The sequence below is a fragment of the Triturus cristatus genome, chromosome 9, assembly GCF_964204655.1.
Source record: "Triturus cristatus chromosome 9, aTriCri1.1, whole genome shotgun sequence".
Classification (NCBI taxonomy): Eukaryota; Metazoa; Chordata; class Amphibia; order Caudata; family Salamandridae; genus Triturus; species Triturus cristatus.
The window spans coordinates 1,233,082,199-1,233,094,581 of NC_140592.1; the positions used below are offsets into that span (position 1 = coordinate 1,233,082,199).

A 12,383-nucleotide genomic window follows, 5' to 3' on the forward strand; every position below is an offset into this window, starting at 1 on the left:
GAGAGCGGATGGACTGTATGTGGGGGTGGGGGCGTAAAGAAACTTGTAGGGGCTACAGGCGAAGAGGGAATAGGAAGGGGCACGGAGAAATACAACAAGGAATGCAGGAATCTTGAAAATGCAACTAGTGATGCGCGCACACCACAGAGGAGCGGGGGGAGGGAGCACGGCAGCGGCAGCGAGGCGAACACACGCTGCTGCACATGCTAGCCACCATCGGGAATGGGCGTTACAAAGGCAGGACATGTGCCCGCCTTTGCCCAATTGCGTGCCTTTTTTTGTAAAAAAAAAAAAAACACGCGAAAGCTAATGCTTGACGGCGAAAGCTGATCACACGCACAAGCGTGTGGTCAGCTTTCAAAACCCCGTACAAAAGGGCTCTCGCTGCACGAGCAGTGTTATGCACTGCAACGCGGGCGCGAGCCCTAAAAACTGTGGGATACCTGCATCTTCAATTCAACCTCTTAAAAAAATTTTTTATAAAAAATAATATTTTTTAATATACATGGTTGCCTTGAACTGTACAAATATCTTCCAATTTCCTTAGTAGAAATCTATTTCTTTTTTTGTATTCCATGGAAACAATGAAAAATACAATGTATCGAAAAGTAAATAGCCGTGATATTTGTGCCCTCCTAGCAAACAATGGATATAGACTGCACCAAAATATAAAGGTCAACCAAGGTAACACTCACGATATGGAGTACCAGTACTCTCCAAACAGGAATATATGCCCATATATAGCAGTGGCCGTGCATGGCCTTTCACGCGCACACCTCAATGAAGCAATTTTGCTTCATCCCATGTCACAGGCAGCGAGCATGGTTGAAGGACCACTCACATATCCTCAATGATGTGCTTTGGCACCAGAAGTATTGTAAACAGCTTAAGAACATTCTTGGAAAGCACTGTTGAATCACACAGAATTTCAGGGCAGAGTGCCCTAATGGGAGTACCTTGTGTGAGATCTTCTATGGCTATGCGGATGCCTCTATCGAACGCCCTAGCGTCGGCTGGGCTCTGAAAGGTGAGGCCGAACTTCTTGTCGTCGATCTTCCAGTGGTGAAACGTTGGGGTGACCTTGTTGTAGATGAGGTTCCTCTGTAGCATACATTCCAGGACCACCTGTTGAGGAAAGGAAGCAGCGGTGGATTAATCTGAGTGAGCAAAGCTTGTAGTGCACCTGGGTGAGAACTGGAGTTCTAGCTGATGCACAAAAGGCTGCTTCTAACATACCATTTGCTGTTTAACAACCTCCCACTCCCGAACCTGGCTGCCACCTCAACACTCCTCACACCTCTCACTGAACATTGTTGATGAGCAGAGATCAAGACGACTACAATGATCTGTAAACAAATCTGATCTTTAATATTAAAAGGATGCCTATTTGACCCACTCTGAAAGTATTTTTCTTCTATAAATAAGTTTGTCATCTTCACTTAAAATCCGAGTGCAGAGGGAAATAAGGTAATCAGAAAACACAAGTGTATTAAGATGTACATTAGTAATTTATCAAATTAACATATGGGGTTTACAAATTACAAGAAACCTCCAATTACTGATCACTTCATCAAAAATAATTCAATTAAAGTTCTCCTAAGAACAATATGATCCCATCTTGTCAAACGCAGATAAGGCAGAGGTTGTGATCATATTGGTGTGATATAAGTTGCCGATGTGACATCAATCTCTTACAAGCTAGCATAACTACAGTTCATAAGTAAACATGAATAAGTGTCCCATAAATTAATAATACTAACAGTGAGGTGTGTGAGACATCAATTTACTACTCCGGTATTAAATGTACTCAGAAAGTGTGTAACAGGAACAATCCCAGGTTTAAGTGAGGTTTGTAAACATGGAGATCATCCTGGCTTTTTCATTTTTCTGCTAGTGAACTATCTTATCAATCTATTATCTCAGCTTTACACACCTTTATCGATATATTTATTGCATTTTTGAGTTTTTGGGAATTGCATTTTATTTTTTTGTATGATTTATAAAAAAGAAACGATTGTAGTCTCTCGGAAACACCGAGACATTGCAGTTTCTCCGAAACAATTCCAAAATGCGCTTGGGCTTTCCAAGTAGAGAAGACGTAGGCGGAAGTGTAACCACTTTGAATGTAATCACATAATACAAATATGTGTTTCAGAACAACACCACTTGTATTCAACATTATAAAATGAAGACTCCGCTTTCAACTCTTTGATAGTGTTCCACTTTCTTGGTGTGAGACATTTAAAAAAAGTTTCAATATACTTAGTTTGAATAAGTTGTTTAAAAAATGCAAAATTCCCTTCGTTAGTAGTGGGATTTGGGACGATTTCCAAAGATGGTGTGGATCTGTAACGTTTTAAGGTGATGTCCTATGATTACACCTGCGTGAAACCAGCAACCAGGAAACTGGTAGGACTGGACCAGCAGGCCCAGAGTTCTAACTGCAATCGGCCTGAGGTTGGAACAGGTTGCACATAAAGGCCTGGTTTTGCAGACATTAGTGATATGAGGACAAAAAGAAGAGAAAAACAAGCATTGGCATAGCCAATAGGTCTCGCCTTTGGGACCTTATAAGTTTTGAGTTATGCAGCACAATATCCTTGGTGCAACAACATCAAATGTTGCACGGCTAAACACTTATATGGTCCCAAAGGCGAGACCTATTGGCTATGCCAATGCTTGTTACCACCAGGTGGGGGAGGGGGGGCTTTTCCTCGCATCTAGGGTGGCCACATATATGGCAACCTTTCTGTTCAGAAGCCATCCCTTCCATTTTGTATTTCCAGTGTTGTGTGCCTTTTGTTGCCCAATGGTAAAAATACCCCACTCCACTTGCACTGGTTTGAAAGGCATGTTTTAGGGGACCACTGGCCGGGAAAGCCTCTGTCATGTGCCTGGATGGGCGGAAGATGTTTTGCATTTGCGCTCTATAAGCTTTGGACGCAGGGACGACATGGATAGTAGATACCAGAGGTGTGCGTGTTCTAGTTCTTCCAGCAGAGCCAACTTCCTCTTTCTGAGACAGACCGTGACAAGCGGAGGCGGCTGCAGCAGTCCAGGAAGAGACAACGCTCTCCTTCCCACTAACAGGCATCTGCTATGTCAACAAGAACCAGCAGCAATGAGCAATTCGTAAAACTACATCAACGCTGCAGCATGAGGGAAGTCTGTTAGCATCCTAGCTTGTCCTTGTGAGGACAGGAACCACCGAGTAGAAGCAAAGAAAACAAACATTTCCAATAACCTTACTGAAATATTTCATGGTGCAGAATAATCAGGGAGGAAGGCTGCCCCAACATCAGCCGGAAGATTTCAAGAACTACATTGTGTGGGGAAATAAGAAACCTTCACAGTGGCAGTTCGTTACTTCTGATGCTGTGTGAACTCAGACCATTAGCCAGATGTGAGGCAAACATCTGCCAAGTCAATAGGGATGGCGTTGGCAAGCCAGTGCAACGTTTATTTTCTATTATTTTGGCATGCGTGTGCCGTAAAAATGAAGTAAAAACATGCCGCCACCCAAACAGGGCAGTCATATGCTTACAATAAAAAGAGAAAAAATAAAAATACACAATTGCATATAGTTTGTGTAGCACAGTACAGGTGCTTCGTAGCAGGGTAAGGTGAATTTAGAACATGCAACCCCTTCTTTGAATGCACATCACAGGAAAATCGAATTCCCTTTGGCACAAAGGGTACTATTGACTTTTAATTACTGAAACGGTAAACAGTTGCACAAAGAAAGGAAAAAAAAAACACATGGAAGACAACCCCAACCTCCACTGGAAATATTTGAATATGTGCTATACTCTTCATAAGCTAACGTGATGAACACATCACCTTGTGCCACTCTTTTATAGTGTTCAACCATCGCTTGGAACAGGGGGCGTTCTACAGAAAAAAACATAACATAAACATGCTGTGGCCAACACCAATAGACACTAGGTAAACTACATTCGGCAAAAAAATGACGCTTCTAGCCTTGGTCTGCCCTGAAGCTGAGGATGTGTACGAGGAAACCAGCCCCGTGGCGAGAGCGTGTGTGTACTAGAAACCGAGGCTCTACCAAATAAGGCCTTCATGTCAACATAGGCAAGATTTATTCAGAGAATCCCGGCACTGCTCTGTCAAATTGTGGGAATGTAATATTTATAATTTTTAAAAAAAGGAAACGCAAGGCCCAGCTGTACAGCGTGTTCTGAATGGTGACAAAGCAGCATGCAGAAGAGAAACACAAGGACAAGCAGGAAGTGGGATAAGGGAGGGGGTAGGGCACGTCACGCCCTCTTTGATGTTCTCAGTGGCCGCGCGGCTCACTGAGAACATCAAAGCGGCCGCGAAATGATCACGCAGGCTGCCAAATGGTGAGCGCGCCCGGCACACATGCACTGTATTTGGAGGTCTGAAAAGCACTAGTTTGCACTTCCAAACCCCCAGTTTACTAAAGCTCTCGCCAGAGCAGCGCTAAAGCGCTGGCTCAGGCGAGACCTAAAAAGAAAATCCCTTTGTTTTAACACCTCGACCGGGTGATCATTCTAACTTTCATCATAGCTTCAACTTTCACTTATAATTGTGTTATTTCTATTATTCTATCCACGGTCCAAGCCACCTCGCTCTCCCCAGGGTAGGTATAAGCAAGTTCAAGTTGCAAACTAAAAGTTTCAAATTAAACACCTTCCAAACAGAACATTTCGAACCACGTGGCCAGTAACTCACCAAATGGACCCAGCTTCCTACAGAATAGTTTTGAGGCAGCTTTGGTTTCACTGTTGGATGTACAGATCCTACAACCTGCGCATGCGCTTTCCTTTAAATGTCCATTCGTCTTTGAATCTCGAGTTTTGCCTGAATCATGTATTATTTGTGTGACCTGGCGCGCGCTTCTGCACTGAAGCCGGGCGCTCATGTTCCTTGATTACTGCCGCTTCCCAGGACACCCCCGAGGCTCTATTGTGGTGGTGGAACTCTGTGTCATACCCCTGTTTTTTGGAGTTCTGTACAATATTTAGTCTTTTCATTCGGCCCTGTTCTTTTACAAGCTCTGCAGAGTTCGTGATGCGACCACGCTCATTCAGGCACGGCTCGGCTGCATTCACTATATCAACCATTAGCAGGTGAAACACTGCAAGAAACTATGTCTCTGCCGCACCTACACGAGCATGGCCCGGTTTAGAACAGGCGTTGTTCACGTGCTTAAATCAGGGCCACTGGAATTATGCGGTAGGGATGACTAAATTATGCAGCAAAAAAAAAGGCAAATCATGCTGCATATGGGATACATGGTTCGATAGTATTACCTCCTTATTTTGTAATGTTTACACGTTAGCACTATCTCGGCAGAGGTGTCACTTCATTTGTATCAGTTTGAAACCCAAGTACAGCAATGCGCAACAGGGGAGGTAGGGGGGTCAATCAAATTTGAGAGGGGCTCCACTGTGCGGCAACTCGTGCTGCTGCATTTTTAGTAACGTTCGGCACGTTTGAGGTACCAACTATTTTTTTTGTTCGTTTTTTTTATTTAAATCTGCAGATTATGCAGATCAACACCACCAACTCGCATAATTCCAGTGGCCCTGGCGGGAAAGATGAGAAATTTAAAACACCTTCACACGTCACCACTATCTTCCTGTTCCATGCACATAGTACAGTCTGGTTGGCAATATACGGAAGTCACCTCAATCACGAATAACAAACAGAGGAACAAACACGCTTACAATCAATATTTGTATAAATACAAACAAGGGCACAGAAATGCCTTCCTCTCGCAGCACAGCCGCGAAACAACTTGTATAGGCGCAGATTTGAGCACACGACACACTCTCTTCATGCAAAATAAACAAAAACACTCCAGGGAACAAAAAGTCCATCTGTTCACACACCGTCTAGAAATCAATAGTGTCAAATAACATATCATCATTGCTAAATATGCGCCGATGGTTTCCAGCGCTCGACAGTTAGGACAGCTGCCACGTGGTGGCGCTGTTTCTGTCATTTAGAGATGAGCTCAGTAACAGTTGTTCATCAATTCTAATTACTAGTGCCTGCCGCCCAAGCCGCTCTAATAGCATTAGGGGTCTGGGGTAATCGTCACGCTTGTAGAAGTGTGATGGTTAGTAGTTGTGTCTGTACTGCATTGGTAGCACTGGCAGGGGCAATAGCGGTGCAAGCGCAGTGGCCTCTCGACAAGGACCCTGGCACTTTATGTACACATTTGGCACTGGCAAGATTCATGGGTGGAGTTGGGCTGACTGATGGTGGATGAACAGGAAAATAAGGAACGGAGCCGGTTTGACCAGGACACAAACTTGAGTTCTATGGACATCAACCACAAAAATGTGGAGGGCTACAAACGACAGCGATGGAGCTTCAACAGGGCCAAATATCTGATTTCATTTTTAATCCAGGATCATGGCTCAGTGACTTAAACACTGGCCACTAATTCGTCCGTGGACTGCGGGTCACATTAATAAATCCGAGCATAGCTAACTCAGGCGTTCACGCTTGGGATGGTAAACTGAGTACCATGAGACCGGTCAATAGTAAAGTCTGTCATTTACAATCCTAGGAGGCGCTGCTAAGAGCAAAACGACGTTTAAGTCACTTTTATCTGGTTACTCTTGTCAATTTTTTACATTTTAATCAGAATATCAGATTATTTCCTACACTAAAAGCCAATTTGCAAAGTACTCTTTCCTATAGATTGCATGTACCGCACCTTGATCATTACCACCACTAACACAGTTTGAGTCATTTCTTTACTATGGAAGTAGTAGTTGACTTCCAAAAAAGGAGGTTCAAGTACTGTGTCGTCAATGGTCTGTTGTGTATAAGATGCCTGGCAGCAGGAATAACTGATCAAGCCACCAAAGGTCAAGTGGTGATACAACCCAGTCAGGCGCTGACACCATAGCCGCGGGTTCATTAGTCAGGGAGTCAAGGCGCATGAGCAATCTACACTTTTCTTTAAATCTGACCACTGATTTTGTAAAACAAAAATCCAAATCAATTCCCATACTAGTCGGAGATTATTCCCTTTTGTGCACTCCCCCCCTCAATAGGTTTTTCTTGTGGACCCATTTATTTACTGAGTCTACTGAAGGGCTAATTTGGAGTTTGGTCAGCCGTCCGCCAGGCTGCCGGGGCGGCAGAGCACTACTAGTCCAATTTAAATATCTCTGACATGTCGGTGTGGTCCTTTTGATGAAGTGGTTCCACTGGTTCGGCTGAAGCTCTAACAGCACAAATAAATGCCAGGTGGGCCGCCATGTTGAAGCCAGCTAGGATTATATTTTGCTTTTCAGGAACAACCCCCAAAGGGTAATTTGTTTCTTAAAATGAAATGTCAATGTCCCTGATATGCTGAGAGTGTTTTCACAGTGCTGGGGATTAACATTTTCTATTTGTGATTGCCAGGCTTTCTCTGGCATTCGCAAACAGGAAAAGTTTACATTTTGAGGCTTACACTAAATAAGGCAGGCCTTTTGGCAGACCATGAACAGTGGCTCTCTGGTGGAAAAGGTGGCAGTCAAAGGCTTCCAATGGTGGGGCCAGTTGAGGCTCTGCCATTGTACATTTAGTGGTCCCCCGATTCTGAATGAGGTGCGTGGACTGAGAGTTTGGTATATCAGGACCTCTACCGATTTTACAACAAAATTTAAATGATGCCCAGTGTCAAAGGTTGACTGTGTATACTATTCTGAGGCAAAGTTTGCCACAAATACAACAAGAATTAACAATTGTAGTGGGGTGTACTCCCTTCTGCCTGCTTCCACACCGTACGCATGCTCCGTAAGATCTTCAGGTGGCTCCTAGTCTACACCAGAAGGACCCTCACGCAGGCCCTCATCTCCAGCAGGCTGGACTACGGGAAATAACTCTACTTAGGAATCACCACACGCCATCTGAAGAGACTACAAACAATACAAAACTTAGTTGTAAGACTCATCCTTGACCTCCCCAGATGGATCCACATCACCCCCCCATCTCAAGAACCTAGACTGGCTCTCGATACAGAGGAGATGCCAGTTCAAGATGTTGACCAACGCATACAAAGCCTGCACAACGAAGGACCAGTTTACATCAACAAACGCATGACCTTTCACAAACCAACCATACACCTACAATCCACCTCCCTGTTCCTTGCAGATACCCCCCAGATCCATTGGTGCAACAGTGGAGGATTTTTCTTCTCTCCAAAGCCTGGAACGACCTTCCCCTGCACCTTAGGACCACCTCATTCCTCCGGAGAAAGGACATAAGACCTGGCTGTTTGAATGACCAAGATCACCACAAAGCAGTTAGCAACTCCAGCGCCTTCAGACCCTCACGGGGTGATTTGCAGCACTTTATAAATCCTTAATTGACTGAACAATTATTTTAGGTAAATATTCTGCACAGGAAGTAGCAGGCCACTAGTTTCATCTGAAATAGACCACTACTCAATGGTTGGCATGCAGCTTCAGATGGAATGTAAAAGGGGACAGGGGAGCCCACGCCAACTGCTGCAGTAAATATTTTGGACAACCTGAAGGTAGCGTCTCAAGGAACATGGCCATTAGACACTGAATTGATTGTGAAATAGCTATCAGATGAGCAGGTAGTTCTATCAGCATGGATTAAACTAACGTGCAAATATACCTTCTAACATTTTAGCTCAACACATCTGTAGGCATAAGATCTAAATTTACGTTTCAACTGAGTGTAGCTGAATAAATGGAAACTTGTTTACCAGCACCTTTTCAGGTCTGGCTTAGAGACAGCTTAGTTAGCTCTGCAGCCTGATGTAATTAAAAAAAATACATAAAACACAAGTCCACATATAGCGCATATAGAGAGGCTCTCGGTTAGCCCTCTTCATCCACTGGTCATTTCAAGTTTCATTCACTCGCTGCTTCCACCTGCCACAGCACATACCATGGCCCAACGGTTCCGGCTACTTCAGCCCTACTGCACTGTAAGTGGCAGCATTTGCCTTGCCAAATGTCCACATCTGCCTTAAAAGTGCACTTCAGTGCTCGGTCTGGTAGGGTGATACTTTACTTTGCCAATGCCTTTTTCTTTAGATTCTTTTTTTTTTTGTTATATTTTTATTGAGTAGAATTATTATAAAAAACATTACATCGGCAAAGAGATTAATTCACATTAAATATAGTTACTAAATGTTTGTGAGAAAGAAATACTTTAAAAAAGGTATATCAAACATTTTAGAATTTCATCTTTAGAAAACATGATAATATCCAAACTTCAAACTAAGCAAAAACTAAAGGAAATGATGGACGGAGTGTTGAACATTGCAAGCACTCACCCCCAGTCAACTGATCCGGGTTTAATCCATCACCGTTCTTTAGCCCACTCTGCCACCCCAGTTCAGACATGGCCATATGCAAATCAGTCTTGACCCTGTGCCTCATGGGAATAGTCCAGCCCGAACTGCCAAGCCATGTCTTCCCTGGACCGGAAACAAGCTTCCTAGGACCGGTTTCTGGCATTTCAGCCGTCTTCAGCCAGGCTTGCTTGAATCCAGTGGCAAAGTGAGCAAGGGACTCTCGTCTGAGCATACCCTGCCAACTTATGGCGAACAAAGCAAAAACCAAAGGAAATGATGGACGGAGTGTTGAACATTGCAAGCACTCACCCCCAGTCAACTGATCCGGGTTTAATCCATCACCGTTCTTTAGCCCACTCTGCCACCCCAGTTCAGACATGGCCATATGCAAATCAGTCTGACCCTGTGCCTCATGGGAACAGTCCAGCCCGAACAAACTTCAAACTAGACAAAGTGCTATTAATAAAGTGCAGTGCATTACGGTCCTTTAAAATACCAAATCCCCTTACTCTAATTTACAGAATTTAAGATCTCGTATTCCTTCAGTATACATTAATTATTATATCTAATACCAAAAATGGTAATCCACCAGGAAAAGCATAATACAAAATCATTATTTTAATTAAAGTGCGGTGCATGTTCAATGAGGTGCAATGTAGTGCTTTTAGAAATTCGACAATTATCGTATTTATACCATTTAGCTTAAGTCAGCTACTTGACTTACTACTTTGTCCATAAATTCCAGACAGCTGAGAATCTTTTTATACGTCCCTACGCTTTTTGCATAAGCTTCCTCAAAAGTTTTAGTACGAATCATTTCATTATGCCAATTTAGATAGTCTGGAACTTTAGTTGTCCTCCAATTCTGTAGAATCAGGGACCGTGCCATAAGAGAGGCTATTGCTATAAATGCTTCCTCTCCTTTAGAGATTGGAGAGTTTTGCCTCTTTCTTACTATGCGAAAAAGCGTTATTTCCACCTCTGGTGGCTATCACTTAGGGCGGAAAAAACTTTCTCCCAAAACTGGGCCAACGTCGGGCAAGTAAAAAAAAATGTGACGCCAGAACCTTGGTCCAATTGATGGCATCGAAAGCATCGGTCCTCTATTCCTGGATGCATTTTATGTAGCGCTCTAGGAGTATGGTAGCCATCCTGCGTGATAAAAATGATATTCTTTGCTGCTCATAATGCCTTGTTGCCATTATACGAAATCACCGGCTACTCAGAGTCTGAGAAAGTGCACTATTTTTTGGGGAGAAATTCTATCTAAAAAACTTGTTACTATGGTGCACTCCCTTTGGCTCCATAAAAGCCTATACCAACTCCCCCCTGAGCCCATACTCCTGCAGTGTCTTGTATCTAGTTTTCTTTGGGAGCTCGGCCGTTTGCTATAAACCACCCACTCTGTACTATTAAAATTACAAGCGATGGCTTTTTTAAATTGATTTTTTATTGGAAGTATATGGCCACCATGTTAGCTTTTTTCTTCTTGTTTTATTTTGTGTGGCATATGGTTGCAATAAAAAAAAAATCATTAGACCGGCTACCCAAGGTCAGGCTGCTTGACTTTGCCAACACGTTTCTAACTGGTTTTTCAACATTTTTTTATTGCGTGTTTTCCACCAGACTTTGTAACACGTTCTTAGCCCATTATGAAAGCATGTTTTCGAACACTTTATGCTGGCATTCATCTTAGCAGATTTTTCTAGTTCACACCCCTACATTTTGATAGGTTGCTTTTCACCACGTTTCTTAGTTTGCATTACAATACATTTTGCTATTTTTTCCCCCCGAAACACTGTTTGCTAGCTTGTTTTCCAGCAGGGGTTTTTACATACTTTCATTCCATTATTTACAGCGCTTTTGTAAGCTTGTTTCGTAGTTATTGAAAAAATATATATTTTGGTCATTAATTCCTGCTTGCTTTTTTCAGCAGATTGTTAGCTACATAAATTCCACTAGTTATTGGTGAACTTATTTTTTATGATTTTGTGCTAGCTTGTAATCTAGTGAATGGTATCATTTGGTTTTTTTCTGACAATTTCTGCTATCTTATTTTACAACACTTTCAGAAAAAGTTAATCTCAGAATCAAGTCACACATGCCAGCTAAACTGTAAATTGCTCATTTTTTAGCCGGGAACATACAACTTTTAGTTTCAACGATTACAAGCAAATCCTTACAATACTGCCACAGCATTAAAGAATTGGGATGTTAAAATGTCCCCGATCTGCAGGTTTTTAAGAACCGCTGTCAAAGGTGTGCATCAGCAGGGACTTCGCTGTTAGTCTGCGCAGTGCTATTAAAGCGAGAAAAGCCCCAAACCAACAATGTCATTTCTCCATTCTTACATCTGCTCTTCAACAAATCCCTGCACCCCTTGTTGTCACTGTGTTGTATTCATTCATTCTACACCTTAGTGCCAACCATCACCGCAATGTACAGAGAAACAACAGTAAGAGGCGGCGGCATGTTCAGGGTAGGCTGCTGTCTTATCAGAAGCACATCGAACAGCTGGGTGTTCATGTTTTCATGAAATAATGGGGGTGGAGTGAGTTTCGGCTCTTCAGGTTCCACGCTTTCGGGACATAGCTCAAGAACGCTTGCTTTGCAGTTTTGGTTTTGTTGTATCTGGGGATTTCAAAGATCATGTGGGATTTGCTTCTTGTTAAGCAAGTTGCTCCAGCTATGTCGAATTGTTCATAAGAGCAGGCTGGCTGTTGTATGTGCGCAGCTTTATAGGTGATGCAAATGATCTGGAAAATTCATCTACCAATTCAAACCAACAAAGCTGGGTGAGATGTGCTTGAATCTTTTGGCTGCTAGTGTGTGGGGCGGAGCAGCTGAAGTGGCAGTGCATTGGCTGACGTGATGCAGTGTTGGTAAGAGGCCGTTCTATAACTATGGTGGAAGTAACTAACAACGGCATACTGCAGACAGGTTTGCATTGTTCCAACAACCATTGGATTTCCGTTAGGGTTTTGTCTTTGTGGAGAAGACATTGATTTTTGCTCAGAGTTATCATCAATGGGTAAGCAGAGGTCTAAATCGCAAATTG

The 12,383-nt window shown here is 43.1% G+C and overlaps 1 protein-coding gene across 2 annotated transcripts in view; it reads right to left on the reverse strand.

Moving 5' to 3' along the window:
• SPRED1 (sprouty related EVH1 domain containing 1) overlaps positions 1 to 12,383 on the reverse strand; it is a 406,087-nt gene that overhangs the window by 107,703 nt on the left and 286,001 nt on the right. For both annotated transcript variants that reach the window (XM_085627326.1, XM_085627327.1), the window contains exon 3: positions 957 to 1,125. In XM_085627326.1, coding sequence (XP_085483452.1) covers positions 957 to 1,125 — 169 coding nt within the window. The remainder of the gene's footprint in view (positions 1 to 956; positions 1,126 to 12,383) is intronic.